The 24,173-nt window shown below is 38.6% G+C and overlaps 4 protein-coding genes across 4 annotated transcripts; 2 read left to right on the top strand and 2 right to left on the bottom strand.

Annotated features, from left to right (window-relative positions):
- The first annotated feature begins 124 nt into the window (after positions 1-124).
- Positions 125-4,048, top strand: arf4a (ADP-ribosylation factor 4a). Its single transcript, XM_062986377.1, has 6 exons — positions 125-467; positions 1,562-1,642; positions 2,095-2,204; positions 2,290-2,361; positions 2,612-2,737; positions 3,190-4,048. The coding sequence occupies exons 1-6, from the start codon at positions 401-403 to the stop codon at positions 3,274-3,276; spliced, it is 543 nt and encodes a 180-aa protein (XP_062842447.1). The 5' UTR covers positions 125-400; the 3' UTR covers positions 3,277-4,048.
- A 440-nt stretch (positions 4,049-4,488) lies between these two features.
- On the bottom strand, positions 4,489-8,847 carry pde12 (phosphodiesterase 12). The gene is made up of 4 exons (XM_062986712.1): positions 8,201-8,847; positions 5,953-6,496; positions 5,120-5,198; positions 4,489-5,051 (listed from the first exon to the last, which is right to left on the bottom strand). Exons 1-4 carry the CDS (start codon positions 8,782-8,784, stop codon positions 4,612-4,614), a joined length of 1,647 nt encoding a protein of 548 aa, XP_062842782.1. The 5' UTR covers positions 8,785-8,847; the 3' UTR covers positions 4,489-4,611.
- Positions 8,848-11,396: 2,549 nt separating this feature from the next.
- Positions 11,397-18,703, bottom strand: atp6ap1la (ATPase H+ transporting accessory protein 1 like a). Its single transcript, XM_062986713.1, has 7 exons — positions 18,606-18,703; positions 15,541-15,581; positions 14,698-14,798; positions 14,254-14,498; positions 13,551-13,604; positions 13,233-13,476; positions 11,397-11,741 (listed from the first exon to the last, which is right to left on the bottom strand). Exons 1-7 carry the CDS (start codon positions 18,701-18,703, stop codon positions 11,502-11,504), a joined length of 1,023 nt encoding a protein of 340 aa, XP_062842783.1. The 3' UTR covers positions 11,397-11,501.
- Positions 18,704-21,073: 2,370 nt separating this feature from the next.
- Positions 21,074-22,962, top strand: rps23 (ribosomal protein S23). The gene is made up of 4 exons (XM_062986714.1): positions 21,074-21,156; positions 22,277-22,436; positions 22,534-22,654; positions 22,767-22,962. Exons 1-4 carry the CDS (start codon positions 21,153-21,155, stop codon positions 22,911-22,913), a joined length of 432 nt encoding a protein of 143 aa, XP_062842784.1. The 5' UTR covers positions 21,074-21,152; the 3' UTR covers positions 22,914-22,962.
- Positions 22,963-24,173: the final 1,211 nt, after the last annotated feature.

Raw genomic sequence — 24,173 nt, 5'->3', positions numbered from 1 at the left:
TAGCAGTGGGTGTGGCTGAAATAACGGAGTGGACAAACATCTGGTGTCCAGTTACTTTTGCTCTCCTCCGCCTGACGCTGTTCCTGTGATGTGGCACATGGTGACGTCACTCCGGTCGCAGTGGAGGAAATGTAAAGTAAAGCCGTGACGTGGAGCAGGAACACGTAGAGCTGCTGCACTCCTAAAACATCCATTTAGGTCTTTAAACCAGCACAAACTTCAGATTTTCGAGCGCTTCGCTATTTTAAAACAACAACTTTTAACAGAAGTTTTATATTCGGGCTCGACTGTTAACGCTCGTTTGTTTACGCTGCTTTTGTTCACGAGCTGTTAGCCTGCTAGCCGCGTTCTGAATCAATATTAATAACCAAGTTTAGATCATTTTTATTCAGGAATTAAAATGGGTTTGACCATTTCAAGCGTCTTCTCACGACTATTTGGGAAGAAACAGATGAGAATTCTGATGGGTAAGTATGAAAAAAGTCAATAGAGTTTCAGCCATAGAGTTTAGCCTGTTAGCTAACACACACCTTTCATTTATCCAGTAAGTTAATAAGTTAATATTATAAAGTATAAACTCACAGTGTTCTGTACAGAATAACTTTTATTATCATTACATTTAGATTCAGTATTTAAAGAGTAAATACAAATACCTTACACTATAAAATCTTTATTTTTCTCTTTGTACTTTAATTATATAAAACTGAATGTATAAACATCATCACATTTTAAAATATATTTTTTTGTTTCACTATCTGTTACTATCATGCATTTTCTACCTGGTTAAACTACAGGTATATATTCCCAGATCTTCTACAATAATCATAATTTATAACTGGCTAAATATGTGTATTAAAACAACCTGCAATAATGAAAAACTGTCTATCTTTTAAGTTATATTATTTATCATTTTAACACTATAAATTTTATGAAAGTATTACCCCTTAAATACTCATATCCCATCTGCTTGATTCTCCAAAAAGAAATCCACTCTAATAATATAAAACCCAATTAGATTGTGTACCTACAGAACACTATTCCCTTAAACTAACTAAAAACACTGACCTGTAAGTGATGTGTGAATTAATCTTAAATTGTAGTTTTATTCAGGAATGTCAGTAAGGTAATGTCATGTAAAAACAATATACAGTATAATGCACCCTTTGATTATACGCCCTGAATATAAACATCATAATACGTTATTTGTCAGGGTTTTCACCTTATGACAGACAGGTAATTCGTCTGTTATACTAGTACTGGTACTAGTCTTTTTTTCTTCAGTAAATATATTTTAATTTGAGTGTGAAACTAAATAAATAATTCACACCATTTGGCTCTGTAATTTACCAAATGTCACTGGCTGTTCAAATATTGCAGCAGGGAGGTGTTTTAATCTGCCATTTTGATGAAGGGAAACTGATTGAAATTTTTATCATTTACCTATTTAGCATAAAAGTAAATCTATTAAGAAGGTGGTTAATTCTCTATTTATTTGTCATATGTCTGGGTAATCTGAACTAAACACAATGACGTTAATATTCTCTCTTCTTTTTTCTTGCAGTTGGTCTCGATGCTGCTGGAAAAACTACAATCCTTTACAAGCTCAAACTTGGTGAAATCGTCACAACAATTCCAACTATAGGTTTGTATGATCACATGACCTCAGTATTGTAATAAATGAAATAACTGCACACTTTTTAACAGTAATTCTGTAACACTGACTGAACAAGTGTTTTTCACTTACAGTAGTTGTAATAAGAAATAAGCTACATGGGCTCTGGGGACCTGGTTTTAATTCTTGCCTTCAGGATTGGCTTCTATAAATTGACCCTAACTGCACTATTGATTGTGCCCTGGATGTTCTGGATATGTTATGATTAATGCACCGTAGTTTGTGTACATTTTCAGTCATCATATTTTATCCCCTTTTTATTACTTTTACCTGTATAGATTTGGATAGATTTGTACTCTTTTATTGCATTCAACAGGTGTGAATGAACACTTGATGACTAATTTTGTGATTGAATTATGGTGAAATCATAATTTAAATCAGAATATCTGTACAATATAACCTACATGTGCTTGTGTTTGTAGGTTTTAATGTTGAGACTGTTGAGTACAAGAACATTTGTTTCACTGTTTGGGATGTGGGTGGCCAGGATAAGATCAGACCATTGTGGAGGCACTACTTTCAGAACACACAGGTACGAGGTTCCTGATAGTAGCAGGTAAAATTCTTGTTGGTTTGTCTGTGTTTTAGTATTTACCATTGTGTGTGCTGCTTTTTAGGGGCTTATCTTTGTGGTAGACAGCAATGACCGTGAGCGAGCACAGGAAGCTGCAGAGGAACTGCAGAAAATGGTTAGTAAACATCACCTAATACATCACGGTATTGAATGCACATATGTTTGCTTCTCTATGGTTTTTGTATTCTTGTTTAAAATTCAAAGTAATTTGTTGGTATCATTACTGGTATCATTATTGCTGGTCATTACAGTTTGGTAAGCTCGTGCTCAGACACCCGATTTAACTCTCCAGTTAATTAAGAGTTTAACTGATGTTGGGAAATTGACAGAATTGCTGACCAGCCCTGTAATCATGTGTTGAACAGCTTCAAGAGGACGAGCTTAGAGATGCAGTGCTGCTGGTGTTTGCAAACAAACAGGATTTGCCTAATGCCATGCCCATCAGTGAACTGACAGACAAGCTCGGCCTGCAGACACTCCGGAGCAGAACTGTAAGTGTACACTTGTTTGTTTTTTAAAATCTGTATAGCTTTTATAGCTACTATAGCTTTAATTAAAACTCGTTTTCACTTATAAGTTCGTATGAAGATGATAAAAGGCCTAAAGGACTCATCAAGCAAGTGTTTTTTGACTAATGGATTACAGATTAAAGCCACACGTGGACCTATGAACATAGGTGCCCTGTTTCTGCTTCGAGCCCAGTGTTTCCTGGTGGAACCAGACCCACCACAACCCTGACCAGAATAAAGCAGTTGATGAAAATGAATTGAAAAATATTGTCCCGGTCTTGTTGGGCTCACTAGTGGTTTGGTGGCCATACGCCACTGCTCATACTCTACATAACGTTAAACAGCCCTGTGTATTGTATTGGTTATTGACATAAATGTTTCACAGTGCACTTTCACAACCAAACATGCTTATGTTTCTGTTTTCTTCCTTACAGTGGTATGTTCAGGCAACCTGTGCCACCCAGGGAACAGGTTTGTATGAAGGATTGGATTGGCTTTCCGAGCAGCTGAGCAAACGCTAAACCACAAAAGATGAACTGGCGTGGAGGGGTGCGTTAACAAAGGACGTGATCACAAACACAGACATGGAGATACGGACAGAAACTTCAGCTGATGGCTATCAGATTTGGCAACTTTGGCAGTGCATCGGTTTTATTTTGGTTGACTGACTTGATCTTCTTAGTTATTTTAATAAGGCATTTGATGCTGTGTGCCTGTTTTGGTGTAATATTAAATATGTAACAAGACGAGAAGAATTATGACTGGGTATACATCAACGATCTTAAGTTTTGTCTAAGATTGAAACATATATTTATACAAACAGTTTTGCTTCATCATCATCATTCCATTTATTTGTGTGTAGTACAACAGAATTCGCATGATCTTTTACCCTTGCTAGACAAAATTTTGTAACAATAAAAATCACTAAATCTCTGTGATGGTTTTGGGGGAACAGATTAATGTCCATATTGGCTTTATTAAAACAGATCCTGGGGCCGGTTTGTTTTTATGTAAAAAAATCCAAGCCAGTATGTGCATTTATACTAACCAAACACTGGCATATCAATCAAATAATAGAGTGACTGTTGCTCTACTCTATAATTATTTCATGTACAGTATTGACGGTAGGGATGTTGGGGCCCTCATTGTATTTTTGGACTTGAGAAAGAGATAAAATATGCAAAACATTATAATTGTTTGTCTTTACTTGGCCTTAATGATCTGAACTGAAAATGATGCATTTGATTAACAAGACTGATTTTTCTGATCATAAATAAACAGCATTTACAGTTACTTTGTTTTTCTTATTATGCATTTAATTTATTTCATACAAGAGCCACCAAAATTGGATATTTTTATAGTTTGATTGAGCATTTGCAATCCTAGATAGATATGAATTTGTTTTTTTTCTTCCTTAGCCCATGTGTAAATCCTAAAGATTGAAATAAAAATATTATTCATCTGGAATAAAGGCATTCTGTGTTTTATATGTTTAAAATTGAAGAGCCTTTAGAGCATTTCTCAAAGCTCCCTCTGTTCAAGGTGTGGTGTTGCTTTTTGCTCAGTGATTCTGAGAGAATCTGGCCCATTGAGACCCTGACCAGGATAACGTGGTGGTAAAACATGAAAATGAAATGAGTGAAAGACTTGTACCTGTGTCTGATAACTGTAGTGCACTACTGTTAATAACTTTTATTATTTAAAATATCATGATTATCATCACTGAATTTTTAAATTCATTATTTTATTAATATGCAGTACACCCTTCTGTAATCTCTGTAAATCAGTTGATTAATATTAATTTGAAAGGTCAAAACATGACCTTGCTAAACCACAACCCAAATCAAGATTGCACCTCATTTCCATTTGAGGTCACAGACCAAAGCGATGTGGTCAGATGGGTGTGAGACACTTGGGAGGGCGTGGTAGGTGACGACCTCCTCATGGCTGGGCAGAGGAATGACCTGCTCAACCTGCGAAGTCTGCACCTCCACAAAAATATAGTCCAGACAGCCCTGAAATCCTCCAATGTAGTTCGTATAGGTTGGTTCTCCACATGCACTGGTCAGCTGAAGGGGGCAGTCGAGCTCCATTGGGAGCAGCTCTTCAGGTCCATTAGATGCCCAGTCACTGTGCTCCTTCGGTACTGAACCCTGACTAAGCAGCTGGTAGAGTGCGGATGAGGGCGTGCTGTTAAAGTCACCACAGAATATCAGCGTGCCAGCATGTTGTTGTGTGATGACTTTCTTCAGGTGCTTTAGTGCCACAGCCATCTGTATTAATCTCACATTCGCTCCTTAACAATAAAAAGAGAAAAGCTCGTTAAGAACTGCAACTGCAACATTTAAAATCTGGAGTCATTACCTTTGGGGTGCCAGTAGAGATGAGTGTTTCCAACACATATTATTCTTGATGGATCGATGACAGACTGAAGAATGGTAACCTTAAAAAAGAGCAAGATCATTAGGGCCCCCTAATTCAAAATGTAGACTAATAGTATAAAATGCCTTTATTTATCATATATACACACGTGTACAGTACAATTAATTTTTTTTGTATCCCAGCTTTTTGAGAAGCTGTGAAGCTGAGGTCCGAGCACAGAGTCAGCCATTGTATGGTGCCCATGGAACCAAGAGTGTTAAGGGCAGGGTTTAAATGTATAACCTTCTGATTGATAGCCCAAAGCACTACCCACTAGGCTACCAGTGTCCCTATTACCAAGCAATGGACTAACATTTTCCATAAATACATGCAAAAGTCTTTTTAATGCTTTTTATAATAGACATTTCACAGATGCAGGCAATTTGTTTGCCTATTATGGGCAAGTGGTGATGGAATTTGAACCAGCAACCTTCCAATCAATAGTTTAGTACCTTAAGCAATAAGCACCACTGCTCTATATACATTTGTTGGTTTTAAAAAGAAATAAAATGTTTCGCAAAATAGTAGGAATATTCTTAATTTTTCAATTTCTAACCTTGCAAAGCACATTTTATTTTTTACTGCTTTTACTACTGTTTTATCGAACATTGCCCTTCGATTTGGATGTTGCCTGGTTAACTAAAAAATTCTGCCTCTTCAAGGTATCAAAGTATTTCCTACCAATTTGCCCACTCCAACTTTAAACCATGCAGTGTTGCTGTGACCAGGTACAGGTGACGCTGTGCAAACCACGAGATGTGGGTAGACTTCTATACCTGCAGAATTGTTGATCTTTGTACCACCTTCTCCTTCAGCTCTGGGTTGGTGGACAGCTTTTCCAGCAGTTGGCTATGCAGAGCGTCTGTCTGCAAGGCCTCGCTCAGCATGATGTCATGTTGAGAGAGGAGCTTGAACTTGGATCTCCTGTAAAACGTTGCTAGTCCTTCATGCTGCCTCTCTTTTATCCTGAACACACCATCCATGTCGAATGCATCAAGAGCAGGAGACAGGCTGTCACTGAACACGCCTTTATCCACCTCTTGGAGACAGACGATGTCTGCGTTGTAGCCCGAGAGCTCCTTCTTGATGAGGTTCTGCCTGTAGTCCAGTTCCAGAGCATACGGAGCGCAGTATGGGTACAAAACAGTTTTGGACTTCTCAGTCTGAGCGTAGATGTCAGCTAAGATGTTGTAGGTCACCACTCTAGTTGTGGACTCATCTGTGCCTTTCTGGGTGTAGACATGTCTGTTGTCAAAAGTGCAAACCCCAGGACCAGCTTCCACTGTGCTTGCTGATACAAGCTCTGCCGCCAATCCGAACCTGGACCAGGAATACAATACGATAAAAAATACATTACAGTACAACTAAAATTAAACAAGGTAAAGTGTTAATGAATTTAAATGGTCCCAATACAAAATCACTGGTGTGTAAATGTTTCTACTGCTCATGTACATACACTTTCACTGTTGGGTTTATTTGATTTGTGGGCATTGTATGCATTATTATACAGTAATTATTATTAAGTCTATTCCGAATTCTTAAAAATCTTAACTCACTCATGTTAAGTTTAACTCATATTTATAACAAAGCAACAAAAACCAAGTACAAAACCCCCCACTAAGCAACAGAAGGAACGGTGAGGAACCAAATTCAAACAGGACACATGAGTTAATTCATGGGTGGTCTGGATGATAGGTTGGTTAATTGAACACCTAAATTCAGAGCAATTCAGGGCAGCCAATGCACCTTCTGCATGTTTTCAGGGGAAACCGGATTACCAGAAACAAACCCAGGTAGACATGCAAAACTCATCACAAACCCCATCTGGTACAGAATACCAGACATGTTATGCAAGTTATAATAAATAACACAATTTCTGATCCATAATACTCTGTGTTTTTGAAAAAAAATAGAGTAGGATAGTCCTAGAGACACATTTTGATATTGGTTTATTATCATTCATGATTGTAAAGAGTTTCACGTGTTCTACGTGTCTGCAAGGCTTTCCTCCAGGTATAAAACATGCAGAAGGTGGACTGGCTGCACCAAAATGGCCCTTGGTGTAAATGAGTTCATGGATGAAGTATTTACTTTTGGGTGGGTGTCATATTTACTTTTAATGGGTTTACTTTTAATTTCCTTTTAATACTGAATACTAGGGCAGTGGTAGCACAGCGGTTAAGGTACAGGACTAGTAATCAGAAGGTTGCTGGTTCAAGCCCCACATCAGCCAGTTTGCCACTGTTGGGCCCTTGAGCAAGGCCCTTAACCCTCAATTGCTTGTGATGTATACTGTCTCAATTGTAAGTCGCTTTGGATAAAGTCATCTGCTAAATGCTGAAAATGTAAATGTACTTACTTTTAATGGGTGGGTGTTATATTTACTTTTAATGGGTGTACTTTTAATTTACTTTAAATACTTACTTTTAATGGGTGGGATGGGTGTCATATGTAATTTTTATTCTTTCCTGTACTACATTGTCATGTCATGTGTGATGCTTGTGATAATTGTAAATTACTGCTGTAACACTGCAATTTCCCTTCGGGGATCAGTAAAGTAATCAATCAATCAATCAGTCAGTCAAGAGTGTAATGCACATTGGACTGACTCCCTTATCCAAACGCGACCCTGACCAGAAGGGCGGCACGGTGGCTAAGTGGGTAGCACTGTCGCCTCACAGCAAGCACCTGGGTTCGATCCCCAGGTGGGGCGGTCCGGGTCCTTTCTGTGTGGAGTGTGCATGTTCTCCACGTGGGTTTCCTCCGGGTGCTCCGGTTTCCTCCCACAGTAGGTTCCTCCCACAGTGCAAAGACATGCAGGTGAGGTAAATTGGAGATACTAAATTGTCCATGACTGTGTTCGATAGGACCCTGTGAACTGATGAATCTTGTGTAAGCAGTAACTACCGTTCCTGTCATGAATGAAACCAGTGTAAGTGTAAAACATGACGTTAAAATCCTAATAAACAAACAAACCCTGACCAGAATGAAAAGGTTAGTAATTGTTTTAGGCAAACCACTGACCTGGACTCGTTTCCCGGCGTGCATTTCAGCTTCAGTTTCAACCCAACATCTGCATTAGATGGTATAAATACCCTCTCAGTGCCAGCCTCCGCCCAGCAGCCCTCATCTCCAGTGTGTGCATCATGTGCTCTCTCCTTGTACCACTGAAACTGGGAGTGTTTCAGATCTCCAAACTCTACCTTCAGCCTGGGACAGACTGGGAATCCAGAGAGCAGAGATACTGGGAGCTGTGCTGTGAGGAAGGTCGGAGGATTCACTTCCACTTTATATTCTATATCTCCTACCTGCAGGACAGATCCGTCCCTCCATGCCTCTCTGTTTACAGTGTCCTCTGCTACAGTGTCCCCGTTAAAGTACAGTTTAACCTGCGGTTCTGCCACATCACTGTTTGTATTTTCACTTTTGTTTTTCTTGGATTTCTTGGCTTTGCTCTGTGCTTTAATTGTGCTGTTAGCAATGCGTGCTAACACTTTACCCAGCTGCTCTGACTGCTCCCTCAGCATGTGCCTGTAACTACCGGCTAAACTGAAAGAAATGGTCAGTTTAGACTCTCCTAACACGCACCGCACTACTGCCCGCTCCATCCTGCCACACAGACTTCTTATAAATGTATTCTTCTCCAAGGAAGCCGCCGAGGGTGAAGACACATAACGCAAAATTAATCTAGAAACTAACACACGGCTCAACATGAGGAAGATACAGTCATACAGTATAACTGCTCTAGGAAGTGCTGTATCCTAAATGGCAAACGTTTCATAATAAAGGTACACTAACTAGGGATTAGAGTGGCAGTTTAAACAGTCTATCTAGTTCACTACATAGTGAATAAAGAGAGATTTGGAATGTCCCAACTAGGGCTGGGCGATTTTGCAAAAAAAAAAAAAAAAAATCTCGATTATTTTAAAATTATACCCGATTGTCGATTACGATTTCGATTTTTTTTTTTGTTCTTGTATAATGCAATTAAAATGAGACTCAAATTTCTTTTTTTGCATTGTAATTAAAGGCTGCAGAAGTGCAAAAATAGTAACAGCACCACCTATAATTATCCTTTTAAGGGACTCAAACTTTATAACAATAACGATATCACAATAATTAACAATAATTAAAACAAAATAGATCTAAATTATCTATATCCTTATCTATCTATATCTAAGAATAGCTCACAAACAACTTTTATTTTAAATAATGTTCAGCAGAACCTCCTTACATTAGGGAAAAAACTACAAAAAGTTCTTTACAGGTTTCTTAAAAGGAACACGAGCCTGTACTGTGGTGGGGGGGCATCAAGTGCTCGCTCAGCTTTGATTTTGTCCTCTTGTGATTTGGGGGGTGGATACAACATTTTAAACATTTAAGGATGTGTAATGTGTCATTTTAGTCCCATAAAACTTTCAAACTGTATTAACCACTATTATGTGTCGTAGAATGATTCGATTCTATTGAACGGCCCTTTAAGCCAAAATAAAGGAACCGATTCGGACAGTTGCAGAAATAACCGAAATTCTATGGTTTTCTTAAAAATAGTTAGTTCTTGATAAAGGATTTTTTTTTCTCTGAATAAATTAATTTCAATGAAAAGCTGGAATTTTGTGGGTTGTAAGATTAAGCTAATTTACCAAAAGTACATTTCTTATAACACTTTTTGCTCAACTGCAGTATTTATTTTAACATTAAAAAGAAACTGACAGCTGTTGTAAATACACTGCTGGTTTTATTGAACGCAACAGAAATAGAAGGGGACAATAATCATTGAACATCGATACACAATAGCCCATTTCATATATGTGTTTATGGAAAACGTACAGGCTATTATCTCGTTTAGTATATCATGATTACTATCAGTACTCATTATACTATGTACTGAAATGGTTCTTACATGCTGTATGTTACAACGTCATGTTGCTTTTATTGTGCTTTAATGATTGTAGATAAAATCTGACTAGTTTATAAGAGGTTACTGAACTTGCTGTCAAAGGCTCAGCTGAAAAGCACCCACATAAAAAGCATTTTAAAAATTAGACATTACAAAACATACCAATTACACGAAATGCGATAACACGATTATTTAAAAATACACTGTTCCCCAAGGTTACCTATAAAGAATTTAACATTAGACTCTTTATTAGCTATATGGGAGAATTTGGGTTTTATTGACACTTTGGGTTGTTACATACTGCATAGAAACCATTACTTAATGTAAATTACTTATATACAGTAGTCGTGAAAAGTCTGGACACACTGAACAATGGGGCGGTACAGTGGCCCTGCTGGTCCAGTGATAGCAACATGAGTCGGGGGACCTGGGCTTGTGTAGGTTTCTTCCAGGTTCTCTGATTGAATCTCACCTTCCAAAAACATGCATAAAGTGTGTTGGTTCTAGGTGCGAGTGAGTGTGATGGTGCTGGGCCCACAGTGAACATTACCTATATGTAGTGGTTTCAAGAGGTTTACAAATATATAATAATTCTGAGTGCTGGGAATACTTTACTGAGAACATGGTGGTGGAGCTCGAGGAATCTTGGTGTGATTCTTACATCTGTGACCATTATGTGGTTTGGCTACTCTAAAATTTCCCTATTTGTAAATGTATGTGACATGGTACGGGGACTGGTAACCCTTCATGATGTATTATTACTTTACAGCCAGAGTTTCTGGGGTTGGCTCTAGACCCACTGTGAACCAGACTAGGATAAAGAAAACTGATAATGAATAAATAAAATATAAGTCCAATATTATGTGGTACATTCAATTAAGTGTGTCCAAACTTTAAACTGGTACTTTATATTTTATTTGTATTATTAAGATTAATATGCTGAATAATTAGGGGGAATATTTAGCCATTTTATTTCAATAGTTTTATAATCTACTATATAAATATAAGTAATGATTAATAATATTATAATGGTTCATACACAGTTTGTAAGTATAATAAAGTGTCCATATTTTAATGAAGCTGGTCCTCATTAGAAAGTTATATGCTAAGACACACAATGTAAATTCTAGTACATTTGATATTGTGCTGATTTGAATTTCCTTCTAAAGTTTTCTTTCAGATCTTTTTTGGTGACCATTGGCAGATATGATTTGGAGCATCACTCATCTGCTTACATGCACCAGAGCTTGTGCATTCCAACAGGAAACTGCTCTCACTGTCCTACCACAATGCTGCGACTGTAGTAGCACAGTCAGAAGAAATACGCTCTAGAAGTGCTCTACCAGCCTGCCCTGCACTCTCACTGTACAGGCTGTACAGGAGTCACCAAACGGTCCATCTCTGTGGCCAGGAAATGTAACATCTCTACACGTTGTTTTTCTCTGTGCTCTCAGGAACCTCTGTGCTTCGGGGGAAGTAGACTGTGGTCTTGTGCTCTTCGTAGCGGTCGATGTGCTTGAGGTGGACCACCATGTGCAGGGCGTAGGCGAGGACGAGCAGCAGGATCAGGGAAGTGATGAGACCCATGAGGATGGCTGGGGTGAAAAAGGTGGCGCAGTCACTGGGCGAAGCGAATTTATTGGACAGGACGTTGAAGGCTTGAATCTAGTGTGGAGGTCAAACAGCAGGTACCAATATTACATTTACATATATTACAGTTTTAGCAATGTAACAAATTATATTAAGCATCCTACATGTATTACTTGTTTAAAGCCACTGTATGTAACTTTGAGGATTTTATATATACAACTCATTGTAGTATAAATAATACAAATGTTATTGTATGTATGTAATGAACACATTAAATTGACACATTGATAACAGTTAATAACAACCTTAAATATAAATCTTATATTGCCAAAAATAGAAAGAATAAATAGAAGAATAGAAGATAAAATTTAGAAAATGGATTAAGGAAAAAATATAATAGCTTAAAAGATATTAGGAATGTGCTCATATACATTTGGACATTTAAGCCAAAACATATATCTTATTATAGCAAAACCATTTTGAAAAAAAGTTAAAAACATCATGGTCTACAGTTTCACCATACCGCCGAGCCTCTACAAATCTAATTTCTTAACTTTATGGCAAGCGGCAAGAGGAACTGCAAAAGGGAAACTGGCAATGATTAGATCAGTATCGACACTAAAACTCATTTTTCTCATTGAAAAAAACTTGAAGTTCTGTAGATCAATAACAGTAACAAAATGTATCTACTTTTTAAGCAGGACACGGCAAAGCTCTGGATTTAATGGTCAAATGAGTGTAATACTCCACACTGTAGACATGATATGAAAGCATTTCAAGGCTTATGATCTGTTATTAAATCATATATGCTGTATAGCCGAGGCAACAAATCTAATAAGAGAACATTAGATTTTCCATAGAGAGCAGAGAAATGAATCGGTGAAGTACAATTGATAGCAAATCAAACTTCAGACAACAAACACACCAGCACAGTTTTATATTTCTGAAATAGTTTTCTCAGGTTAGAGCTCATTAATACCACTCATAATGGGATCCTTTACCAATAGCACCAATTTTTCCAGTATGGTTCAACATATGTGCTCGGATTCTATGTAATAATGCACTGCTGGTTTCGCACATCAGAGGAGACGTCTGCTTGCCTGCGGTTTGAATGCATTAAATATGGGACTTGAGCAGTGGGTTCGGAGCTCAGCCAGACACATACAATGTGCTGCTAGACCACTGTGCCACGGTGACCCCTACTTTCAGTCGGCTTTCTAGGAAGGTTTTAGATTATCTTCCTCTACTGACTCAACAATGCTACTACTGTTTAACAATGTCAGTGATATAGAGAGAGACCTTAATTACAGATCAGTTGCATCAAATAATAAATCCATAGTCCTAAAGATCCTCAAAGAAACTTTTTATCATATAACCTGTGGTTTATAAACAAATATGGGAGAGGTTTGTGATAATAATAATGGTTTGGCAGGAGCTGGCTTAATAACCCAAGTGAGGCTATTATAGTTATAGAGAAGTTATAAGCTAATAAAAATCATTGCACTCTTATTATTTTTGAAAAAGTATCAAGTCAGCACATCTTTGTAAACATTATTACATGCCTACCTGGAAGTCAGTGAATGTTATGTGCCAGTTCACTGCATTGTCAGTGTTGGAACTGGGCACCAGCAGCGTATCATACTTCTGCAGACTGCTGACATGCTTGCAGTGATACGAGTTGGTGGCAGGACTGTAAACGTCCGTGGCGTTAAACGTGGCCTCATGCGTCCAGTTGTAGTGGATGTGAACACTGTCCAGAGTAAACCAGTTCTGTCCCGATGACTCATAAAACGTGTTGGACATCTGCAGTCTGTTATAACAGGATTATGAGATTACGATTTGTTTTATTCATATAAAGAAACATGCATAAACAGCCAAACTGACCTGATAGAAAGTCCTCTAATGAGTTCATCCACATCTCCAAAACGTATATTAAGCCTGTGTACAAATACAAGTAATTCAGCAATTATATTTCAGCTGTACTTCTGCAGGTCAAATTCAAGTTTCTATATGTCAAATAAAGCATTAAATTACGGTGCTTTTGTCCTATTGTGGTGCATCCAAATGAGCAATCTAAAAACTCATCAGTGTACACAAACAGCCCAATAATGAGATGTGATTTTCCATCTTAATTAGCTGTAACAAGTCATTTGCAACACAGGTTATTGTTCTACATTTTCTGCATTTAGCAGACGCTTTGTTCCAAAGTACTGTGACCGTGTACTGTCTAAGCATTTAAGTGCTAAGGGCCTTGCTCAAGGGCCCAACAGTGACAACCTGGCAGAGGTGAGGCTTTAACCAGCAACCTTTTGATTATTAGTCCAGTACCTTAACCACTAGGCTACAACTGCCTGTTCTCAGGCAGTAAAGTCCTCAGGTTGCAGCACCAAGTATCCAAACCTCATGAGCTTATCTCATTAAAATGAACTGGGTGTAGTGTTAACCCTTCTATTCACTTCCTAAATTACCCTCACGGCAGCACGTCCATTTAAATAAACTTTTAAAGTGCCAGTATTCAAAAATGTGTTTTTTAAAGACAATTTCTGCATCGTGTTTTTACAAAATACAGATGAATGATTTAACTCACGTGGCCTTGTCCTTGCTGCAGAATGATCCTCTTGTGTCCACGAACGGTTCAAGACCAAAAACCCTCTCTGTAAGATCCACTAATGTGTAATTTTTGTACCTGATACCCATCTTCCTTGCTCTAAACAGAATACATGTTTTCCCATTGTAAACCACATTCAGAGGAGAATAAGGCCTCACTTCTCCATTTTGCAGCAACCTTCGCCTGCTTGGCAGAGATGCCATCTGTGAGTGCCATCCATTTTGCTAAAAACAAATACAAAAATAAATAAAATATCTATACATAATATATACATGATACACATAGAGGATTGAAGATTATATGCTCTGTCGGTCTCATCATCTGTCTTCCTGAGACACAGTGCAGCCTGGGTGGGATTGGATTGATCTGTAAAGCTGCAAGGTCACATTGCTGCACTTACTGGCAGGCTAGGCCACACCTCACCTGCAGCGCCTGGCTGAGAATCTCCTCCGCTGCAAACAACGAGCTGGGATCATATAAGATACTCTGACTGTCGTCACCAATCCCATCTGCAGGAAACAAACCTGAAATATAAATAGTTTTTTTGTAGAATAAGTCGAGATAGTAAATTAAAAAGACTTCAATACCCCAGTTTTAATAAAGACAAAGCTGAGAGTCCTTAGAGAATTGATTTAATACAATATTCTGTGTGACCACATCAGTCTAGTGAAGCACCAGGCACTAGTACAGTAGAAGCAGTGTTACTATGCAGGTCAGGGACAGCACATGTGTCACTTGTACAGGACCCTTGAAAAAGGTTAAAACATTTTGTGAAATGCTATAAAAACAAAAATCTGGTATTTGTTTCATTCTCCTGAACCTTTACATTCAAGTTTAAGTAAGTGAGAAAGGCACAAATAAATGACGATTAATGCTTTAGCTGAACAACCTGTATTTTGTGTCAATATTTTAAATTACAAATTTTATATAAGTGAAGGATTTTCACTTGCAAAACGGCATCAAGTAGTATCCAGCAGTACAGTGGTGGACAGTGGTAGACTAATAGGTAGAGATTTGGGCTATCAATTGAAAGGTTGAGAGTTTGAATCCCAGCTCTGCCATGCAGCCACTGTTGGGCCCCTGAGCAAAGCCCTTAACCCTCTCGGCTTCAGGCTTAATTTTGAACCCAGAGATAATAAAAAAGCACAAACATAAAACATATTCACACCATCGATACATAGTGGCTGAAATGTGTACATGTTTAGTAGGTGACAACGTTACAACAACAGATAAAATAAGACTAGATATAACAGAAAGAAAACTTACTTTCTTTGGCTTGGATGTCTTGTGATGCTGGTTCATCTGAACTGTGAAATGAAAATGCAAATAATCTTATAATAATAATGCAAATAAGGATTACAGAAAAAGAAATATAATATAATCCTCGTACAGTACAGTATATTACATTTACACACTTTACACTCAGCATGTACACCTGCTCAGTTATGTGGGAAGAAGCACTGAGAGTCAGTATATTAAAGCAAAGCCATCAAAGCAGCCAAAGCTTTTGCACTCCCTTTATCCTTGGTCCACAAATCTGTTCTGTAGACTTATGCAACCTACATTATTAAAAACAACAGCATGATTACTATGCTAGACAGGTTCAGGCCATGAAGCATGACATTAACTGTGAATAAATCTCCCTATCTGAGCCTTTATCCGTGATTTGAGGAGGAATAGCATTTATGACTCCTCTATATATAACTGTAACAACTATGTGTAATGAAGAGGTCACCGAGCACCAAACAGAGGGGCGCTGAGGCTCCTGTGCTATTGTGTTCATTAGATGCCAGTGTTACCTAGCTATATTTAGCCCAGCAGTAATTAATCATTTATCCACACCAGCAAGATTTCCAAAATTGGCAATGTGAGCTCACATTACATCCCAATACGCACCCAGGTGACACAGGCCTTTTTAAGAACTTAAGATGAAGAGGATTCAGATACAAAGAAGATGGAAAACCCAGATGTGTCACTCTCTGCACAAACGGTGGCTCATTTGGTGTGGCTGCGTCACAGCACCTGAACATGTGGGTCAGTCGGCTGGAGACGACACAGTTATATAATTGAGAGAATTCACTGGTCACCTCTTCACTGTATGTGACGCATCTATGGGAGGTGATTATTATTTTTTATTTTTTTAAAGCATGTTGTACTACATAACTTTTGTGAATTATTTGGTAGTTACAGTGCAACTAATAGGTTAGGGAAACAGATAGGTATTAATTCAAAATGATGCTCTTTAAAAGACATGCTGCACATCTAGAGTTTTTAAATGACCATTAGTTAAACAAATTACCACAAACTTGAACAATGTTTTGTGGATTGATGAGACAACAGTAGAACCTTTTGTGGAGCACTCTTAAATGGGAACATTCATATTTAATAACTGTTTAATAGCAGAATAAGCTGTATAATGCCAGTGCATTAAAACATCTGCATTATTTTACTTCAACAACATTTGTAATGCAAAAGAAAATTCAGTGATTCAATAATTTCTGTACTAAGCAAAAAGAATTAAACTGTATTACCTGAACAGCCTTTTTACTTAAAATGATTGGGAGTTAAGCTCTCTAAATGTATATGATACAAACACAGCTACATAACTAGTCCAATGTTTCTCTGTTAGCTTTTTTGCTCATAAATGGTTTTTAGTAAACAGTACAGACTCCAGTGGCCTCCTTTCTGAAATCATCTGTAAAACTTCCAGAGCCGACTGACTGAAAGAGCCCCATGATGCAACGTTTTGCAACTTTTCTATTTGTAACCAGGTATAGATGAGTAAACACAAGTAAACACAAATTTGAGTCTTATAATGAATAAAACAAAAATGATTTTGAAATAGGCTGTACAACCTTTCAGCAGTCGAGAAGTGATTGTTCTGAATGGCATAAAGCAGACCAAACATGCCAAAAGCACTGTTGTGTTAACCGAAGTGCCCAAGCTGCTCCTGCAGTAAAAGTTTACATAATGATCAGACGGCAGCTTTGTTATTTTGATACTTTGAAACACACTTGAGGCTGATGAGACACATACTGGATTATATCAGCTCTCATTAGGTTTACATTTGCAGTGCATTTTAATGTGATTTCTCTGTTTCCAAATTGTCGTATTGTTGCTAAAAAAGCACAAATTTAAAACAAAAGTTTGGCAAAAAAAAAAAAAATCATATCAGAAAAGGTGGGCGCTCAGGGGACGACAACCCACTACCACTGGGATCCAGGGTTCGAATCCACAGCAGTGCTATCGACTGGTCGGGTGTCCACAGACACAATTGGCTATATCTGGGACGCCAATTAATAGCCAGTTAAGTTGGTTGGTGAAAACTGTAAATCTATTCTTTGTGCTTTTGTCAGTTAATTAAAGGTTTAAGAGAGCTAACAAATCTCAGATTCTTGTTTTTGCATTCACAAAATGTCCCAACTTTTGTATAAATGGGGTCTGTAGTTTCACAGTTTGCAGTGTTTTATTCACAGCATTTGTAAACAAGCTGTGAAAACAATAATTGTGAGTCATTAAAAATGTTGAAGTTTGAGCTGGTGTTCTGCTTCAGGCACCATCTGGTGGGTAGAAGAAAAAAAACAACATTCTGCCATCTTGTCTGAATTGTTCAGAATATGAATGGATTCTGCACACACACAAAAACTTGAGCTGAGGTGGTTTACTGCCATGATATAGTAAGAGTGTTTTGTACAACTTTAAATTACTATAATTACTGTTTTCATATAGGAATCAATCATCTCAGCAAAGTTCGTACAAATGTCATCAAGAAGGTGAGTCAAGAATAAATCATAAGTAACAACTGAATTCTGCTCAGGTTTTCTAAACATACTTGAATTTAGAAGACTAAACCGGCTTTTAAAAACTGCATCCATCATCTGATGCCAGTGCAGGTTCAACAGAGACTCTCATCAGCACCACTGCATGGAGCATCCTCACCGTCACCATTCTTGCATTCCTTTACTCTCTATTTATTATACACACAATCATTTAACAAAATGTACACACCTTTTCAAAGCTCATGGACACAAATGCCTCCTGTCTCTAGGCTATTCTAGAAGATGTGGACTTGCCCTGAAAAGTGACGCCTTTAATAGATTTTCTCTCGCGTTTCCCTGACAGAGACAGGTTCAGTTTCAATGCAGATACAATAAGGAGACAAAAGGGAGCAGCTAGCATTTATTTCAGACTGGGACACCAGTTGGGTACCAATTATCTCCCTATACAAATAAAAATACAACCCGTTCTGGTGTATTTCTGTAGGATTACTGTATCATAGATGCAGCGCTGTTCAATTTTGATCTAAGTTGATTAGAAATGTTTGTACCTACCTTCCTTCATTAAAAGCAGCCACTTGTTTATAAGAAGATATCTGCAGCAAAACAAAAGAAAGCAAAGCCAAAGACATCGGATGCCCTGGTGCTGCCATGTATATGAATAGAATCCAGACGCGCCGCGCTGCCGCTCGCTGCTGCTTTATTATCCGCACTGAGAAGAACGGCGCAAAACTCCACCCCATGATTGACGTGAGCAGCAACCAATCAGCATCCAGAAGCGCGTACTGGTCACGCCCCTTTCACTCAGCGCTGAGCCAGCAGTGACACAGTGTCACAGTGTCACCCACTGTCCACCCACTGTCCACCCACTGTCCACCCTGGGGGACGTTGGTAGCCTAGTGGGTAGAGCTTTGGGCTATCAACCGGAAAATTGGCAGTTCAAATCCCGGCCCTTGAGCAAGGCCCTTAACCCTGTCTGCTCCAGGGGCGCCGTACGATGGCTGACCCTGCGCTCTGACCCCAGCTTCCAAACAAGCTGGGATACACGAAGAAAGAATTTCATTGTACTGTACACCTGTATATGTATATATGACAAATAAAGTATATCTTATCTTATTCATCTTATCTACTGAGCCACATTATACAGAGATTCAAATACAGATATGAAACAAAGTCAGTCTGAGGCCCATGGTGAAAATTTACATTTTCAGCATTTAGCAGATGCCTTTATCCAAAGCGACTTACAGTATACAGTCTAAGCAATTGAGGGTTAAGGGCCTTGCTCAAGGGCCCAACAGTGGCAACCAGGCAGTGGTGGGGTTTGAACCAGCAGCCTTCAGATTACTAGTCCAGTACCTTAACCACTAGGCTACAGCTGCCAAAAAGCATTTAGCAGACTCTTTTATCCAAAGCGACTTACATTACTGTGACAGTATACAGTCTAAGCAATTGAGGGTTAAGGGCCTTGCTCAAGAGCCCAACAGTGGCAACCTGGCAGTGGTGGGGCTTGAACCGGCAACCTTCTAATTACTGGACCAGTATCTTAACCACTAGGCTACAATTGCCCTGGTACAGAGGTGAACCTGACCAGGAGTGGCCAGCCAGCAAAATTTCACCAAGAACACTTCGTCGACTCATCCAGAAGGTCACAATAGAACCCAAACATCTGAAGAGCTGCAACCGTAAACAATTTCACAATAAGAAACACACAGGGCAAAATAGCACTCATGTGGGCTGCAAGGCAAACCAATGCTGACCAAAAAGAACACAAAGGCTTGTATTGCATTTGCCAAAAAAACATAGAGTAGAAGGAACACTTGTGTACTTTGTAATGGGTGCAGTCAAACTAGCCCCACTTATATGGGCTGAGAGAAATTGCAAGCTGTATAGTAAATAAGGGCCACCAAGGGAATACTTAAATAATAAAACAATGTACATTCAGTTACATATGTTACATTTAGGGTGGTCACAACACAATATTGTGCACTGTCGCCTCACAGCAAGAAGGTCCTGGGTTTGATCCCCAGGTGGGGCGGTCCGGGTCCTTTCTGTGTGGAGTTTGCATGTTCTCCCCGTGTCTGCGTGGGTTTCCTCCGGGAGCTCCAGTTTCCTCCCACAGTCCAAAGACGTGCAAGTGAGGTGAACTGGAGATACTAAATTGTCCATGACTGTGTTCAATATAACCTTGTGAACTGATGAATCTTGTGTAATGAGTAACTACCGCTCCTGTCTTGAATGTAACCGAAGTGTAAAACATGACGTTAAAATCCTAATAAACAAACAAACTTGTGGATGAAATTGCAATTGGGCTAAAGAAGCAGAACAAAATGTTGTGAAACAGTTGTGGGTGGTTACTTTATAAGGATGCAGAAAAACATTGTAAGAAGCTGTAAGTATTTAATTTCGACTTTTTAACTAGATCAATACAACCCTTACAAGTATATGTACAACTTTATTTAAACTGTATTATTGGGCGGCACGGTGTCTAAGTGGGTAGCACTGTCGCCTCACAGCAAGAAGGTCCTGGGTTCGATTCCCTAGTGGGGCGGTCCGGGTCCTTTCTGTGTGGAGTTTGCATGTTCTCCCCTTGTCCGCGTGGGTTTCCTCCGGGTGCTCCGGTTTCCTCCCACAGTCCAAAGACGTGCAAGTGAGGTGTATTGGAGACACTCAATTGTCCATGACTGTGTTCGATATAACCTTGTGTGTGAGTGTGAAAAACATGACGTTAAAATCCTAATACACAAACTAAAACTGTATTATTACCTTATTGTTGTGAATGCTGATCTGTAAATCATTGACCAGATCAGTGTTTTCTGTATATGATTTATAGATCTACTGTAATCAACGCCGGCGCTAATTTTCTTCTGTTACAGGCTTTGTAGAAACGTTGTAATATTTTCACTAAACATTCGTACGAGACCTATAATTTCTAAGTGAATTATAGAATTGTACAATATATACAGCGTGACATAAAAATACGTTTTGTTGGATCAGGCATTTTAAACAGGGATTGGTGCGGACACCTATAGTTTCTGCAGCAGCAATATTCTCGCAAAGCACTGTGGGAGCTCTCTTTCCTCCCCGGACTCTAATCCAGCCGACATGGGTGAGAACTGGATTTCTTCACAATTTGTAATAAAATGCTGTTTTATACCACAACTGTGTGTCAGTAATCACGTTTGTACCGAGATCAGACTTTAAATTAGCTAAATATGTGATTATGTAGAACCGGTAGTGAGTAGTTTAAGGTTATTTTTGTTCATTTTCGGCTCGACAACGTGGAGATCGCTCACGCCATTTTCCGTGCTAACATGCTAACACGTAGCCTCGCTAAGCGCTGCGACTACAGCATGAATTATGATAACACTTTTTATTTCTGCAGCTTAATATGATTAAAAGTGGACTTTGTGTAATTGGGAACGTTTATGCCAATGCTAGTGCCACTTCACACCGAACAGATTTGGTATTTCCTACATACAGTGTAAAACTCGAGTATTCAGGCTACATACGGTAACATGGAATCACAATTTTTCGACAACTTTAAAGCAGATGTAAAAATCACTAGAATTTTTGGGGTTTCCTTTGTTGTAACTCTAGCTTGGTTTATTTCGGTTTGTTAAATCCTGAATAAACACAGATTTTCACTGGCTGTCGCCCTGTATAGAATACTGCTCGTGTTAACAGTAAACCGTACAGTGATGTACATTTATATTTTCGGCATTTAGCATCCGCCTTTATCCAAAGCGACTTACATTAGTTACAGTATACAGTCTTCAAGCTGGGGCTTGAACCAGCGACCTTCTGATTACTAGTCCAGTATTTTAACCACTAGGCTACAGCTTGCCCTACGTACAATGTAGAATTATTGTCGTGTTTGCTGTCAATGCACAATCAGAAGTGTGTGACCACGTTGGAGTAGATGTTGGTATTTTTGTTTAATGGCCAACCTAGTAATCAGAAGGTTGCTGGTTCAAGCCTCACAATTGCCAGGTTGCTGCTTTCGGACCCTTGAGCAAGGCCCTTAACCCTCAAATGCTTAGACTGTATACTGAAACTGTAATGTAAGTCACTTTGTATCAAACTTAAATTTACATTTTTGGCATTTAGCAGACGCTTTTATCCAATCACCAGTACATTTTGCATTTTAAGTCAATCACGTTACTCAGTGGCAGACATGCAAGGGAAATAAAGACGTGTTGGTGATGACTGTGTACCCTTGTTTCTAGGCAAGTGCCGTGGATTGCGTACCGCCAGAAAGCTGCGGGATCACCGCCGTGAGCAGAAGTGGCATGATAAACAGTACAAGAAGGCCCATTTGGGTACTGCCCTGAAGGCTAACCCCTTCGGAGGAGCTTCACACGCCAAAGGAATTGTGCTTGAGAAGGTGTACGTGCTCTTTTGACAAATCCATTTTGTACCTAAATTATTGGTTTAATTAATTCACTTGAATAATGGTTTTATTATTAAATCTTTCCCTTCATAGTGGTGTTGAAGCCAAGCAGCCTAACTCTGCTATTAGGAAGTGCGTCAGGGTCCAGCTGATCAAGAACGGCAAGAAAATCACTGCCTTCGTTCCCAACGACGGTTGCTTGAACTTCATCGAGGTAAATGTTTTCAGTTTACTAAGAGCTGTATTGAACCTTCAGGCAGTACTTTTAATGACAAAGAAATTCATTGTTGACTGAGCTTAATTTCACATTTTTGGCAATTTTACAGGAAAACGATGAAGTTCTGGTGGCAGGGTTTGGTCGTAAGGGACATGCCGTTGGTGATATCCCTGGTGTACGTTTTAAGGTGGTGAAGGTGGCCAACGTTTCTCTTCTGGCTCTGTACAAAGGCAAGAAGGAGAGACCTAGGTCATAAATACTCACGATGCCCAGAACACAATAAATCAGTTTTTCAAATACATAAACTTTCTTGGTCTGTGTTGTTTTTTTGTGGTATGAATTTTCCTGGTCAGCCGTGTCTTTACAAGGAAATGCTGCTTTATGGGTTTTTGTAATGCTGATATGCACACCAAAATAAAAGATTCATTTAGGCTGGTATGATAAGAGGTAGCAGTGTGAACACGGGTGTTTTTAGATTTTATACTCACTAAAGAGTACAGTTTAAATCTCATTTAAAGTGAACACTGTATTAACTTTTAAAAATAGACTAGCTATCTCATGGTACAACAAATGTTTGATTTTATATGGTTCTCTATTTTTTACATTATGAAAATGGGTATGATGAGTGAATTGTCTGGATACGATATGTGAAGCCAGCTTACTTGCAGTGTTTTGTTGAGTCCAGAGCCGGTTTGGCTGCCAGTGACGGCAAAGCCAAGACAAAAGCACTCCAATAATAAAGTAATTTGTTTTAATGAAAGTACATGTGTGGCAGAAAAATAGTTTTATTTCATTATTTGCCGAGTCTGGTCTAAATGTTATACAATAAAACGTATTGCCATGCATGTTGGTCCACACAGTGACTGGAAAGTAGTTGTATTTAGGAATGGACTAAAGATAATATAATTAAAATCCACTTCATACCAATTAAGCAATAGAGCACATTTGGAAAATGGCAGTCATGTAATAATCATGTGAAAGACCAGTCTGTGTTGTGAAGGAGGCTGGTGAGTGAACTGCAGTCAACTGGTACCTGGTCCTGGGTTGCTAACAGTGTTCCAGGCAAAATTACTTTGAAGCAGTTACTGAAGATTCGTTGTGTTCAGAAAATACACAATGATGACCTGATACTGACATTTCTGGCCTGGAACTACTTTTCTTTATGGGTTTTATATAAAAGTGACAAACTGTTCTTGAATTTACCATATTTGTGATATTTGTGTGTGAGTTTAAGGTATGCAAAGTTGACACCAACGTTTAACAGCAATCTATGTCATAAACTTGAGCTAAACTAGCTGTATTTAAACATTAGCTAGTTTAAACACCCGTCATGGAATTCATGTTAGTTTGCTTTTTATCTAAATGGACAACTAATAGCAGCCTTAATTTCTTTTATTTCTTTATTAAGACAGTTATCTTACACCAAACAAAAATCTGTTAACACTATAACACTAAAACAACTGCTGAAATGCATGCAAGTATGTTAGGTGAAACAGGGTATGGTTCACTATGGTTT

This window comes from Trichomycterus rosablanca, chromosome 24 (genome assembly GCF_030014385.1).
Source record: "Trichomycterus rosablanca isolate fTriRos1 chromosome 24, fTriRos1.hap1, whole genome shotgun sequence".
NCBI classification, from domain to species: Eukaryota; Metazoa; Chordata; class Actinopteri; order Siluriformes; family Trichomycteridae; genus Trichomycterus; species Trichomycterus rosablanca.
This window is presented reverse-complemented; position numbering and strand designations above follow the sequence as displayed.

Excerpts from the sequence above, each read along its gene's own strand:
- arf4a (XM_062986377.1), top strand. The coding sequence starts at position 401 with ATGGGTTTGACCATTTCAAGCGTCTTCTCACGACTATTTGGGAAGAAA. Across the intron at positions 468-1,561 it reads ACAGATGAGAATTCTGATGG|TTGGTCTCGATGCTGCTGGA; the intron begins GTAAGTATGAAA and ends TTTTTCTTGCAG. Across the intron at positions 2,205-2,289 it reads ACTACTTTCAGAACACACAG|GGGCTTATCTTTGTGGTAGA; the intron begins GTACGAGGTTCC and ends GCTGCTTTTTAG.
- pde12 (XM_062986712.1), bottom strand. The coding sequence starts at position 8,784 with ATGGAGCGGGCAGTAGTGCGGTGCGTGTTAGGAGAGTCTAAACTGACC. Across the intron at positions 5,199-5,952 it reads AAAGATCAACAATTCTGCAG|GTTACCATTCTTCAGTCTGT; the intron begins GTATAGAAGTCT and ends CTCTTTTTTAAG. Across the intron at positions 5,052-5,119 it reads TCTCTACTGGCACCCCAAAG|GAGCGAATGTGAGATTAATA; the intron begins GTAATGACTCCA and ends TTTATTGTTAAG.
- atp6ap1la (XM_062986713.1), bottom strand. The coding sequence starts at position 18,703 with ATGGCAGCACCAGGGCATCCGATGTCTTTGGCTTTGCTTTCTTTTGTT. Across the intron at positions 13,477-13,550 it reads ATTAGAGGACTTTCTATCAG|ACTGCAGATGTCCAACACGT; the intron begins GTCAGTTTGGCT and ends CTGTTATAACAG. Across the intron at positions 11,742-13,232 it reads TAACATTCACTGACTTCCAG|ATTCAAGCCTTCAACGTCCT; the intron begins GTAGGCATGTAA and ends CCTCCACACTAG.
- rps23 (XM_062986714.1), top strand. Across the intron at positions 22,437-22,533 it reads GGAATTGTGCTTGAGAAGGT|TGGTGTTGAAGCCAAGCAGC; the intron begins GTACGTGCTCTT and ends TTCCCTTCATAG. Across the intron at positions 22,655-22,766 it reads GTTGCTTGAACTTCATCGAG|GAAAACGATGAAGTTCTGGT; the intron begins GTAAATGTTTTC and ends GCAATTTTACAG.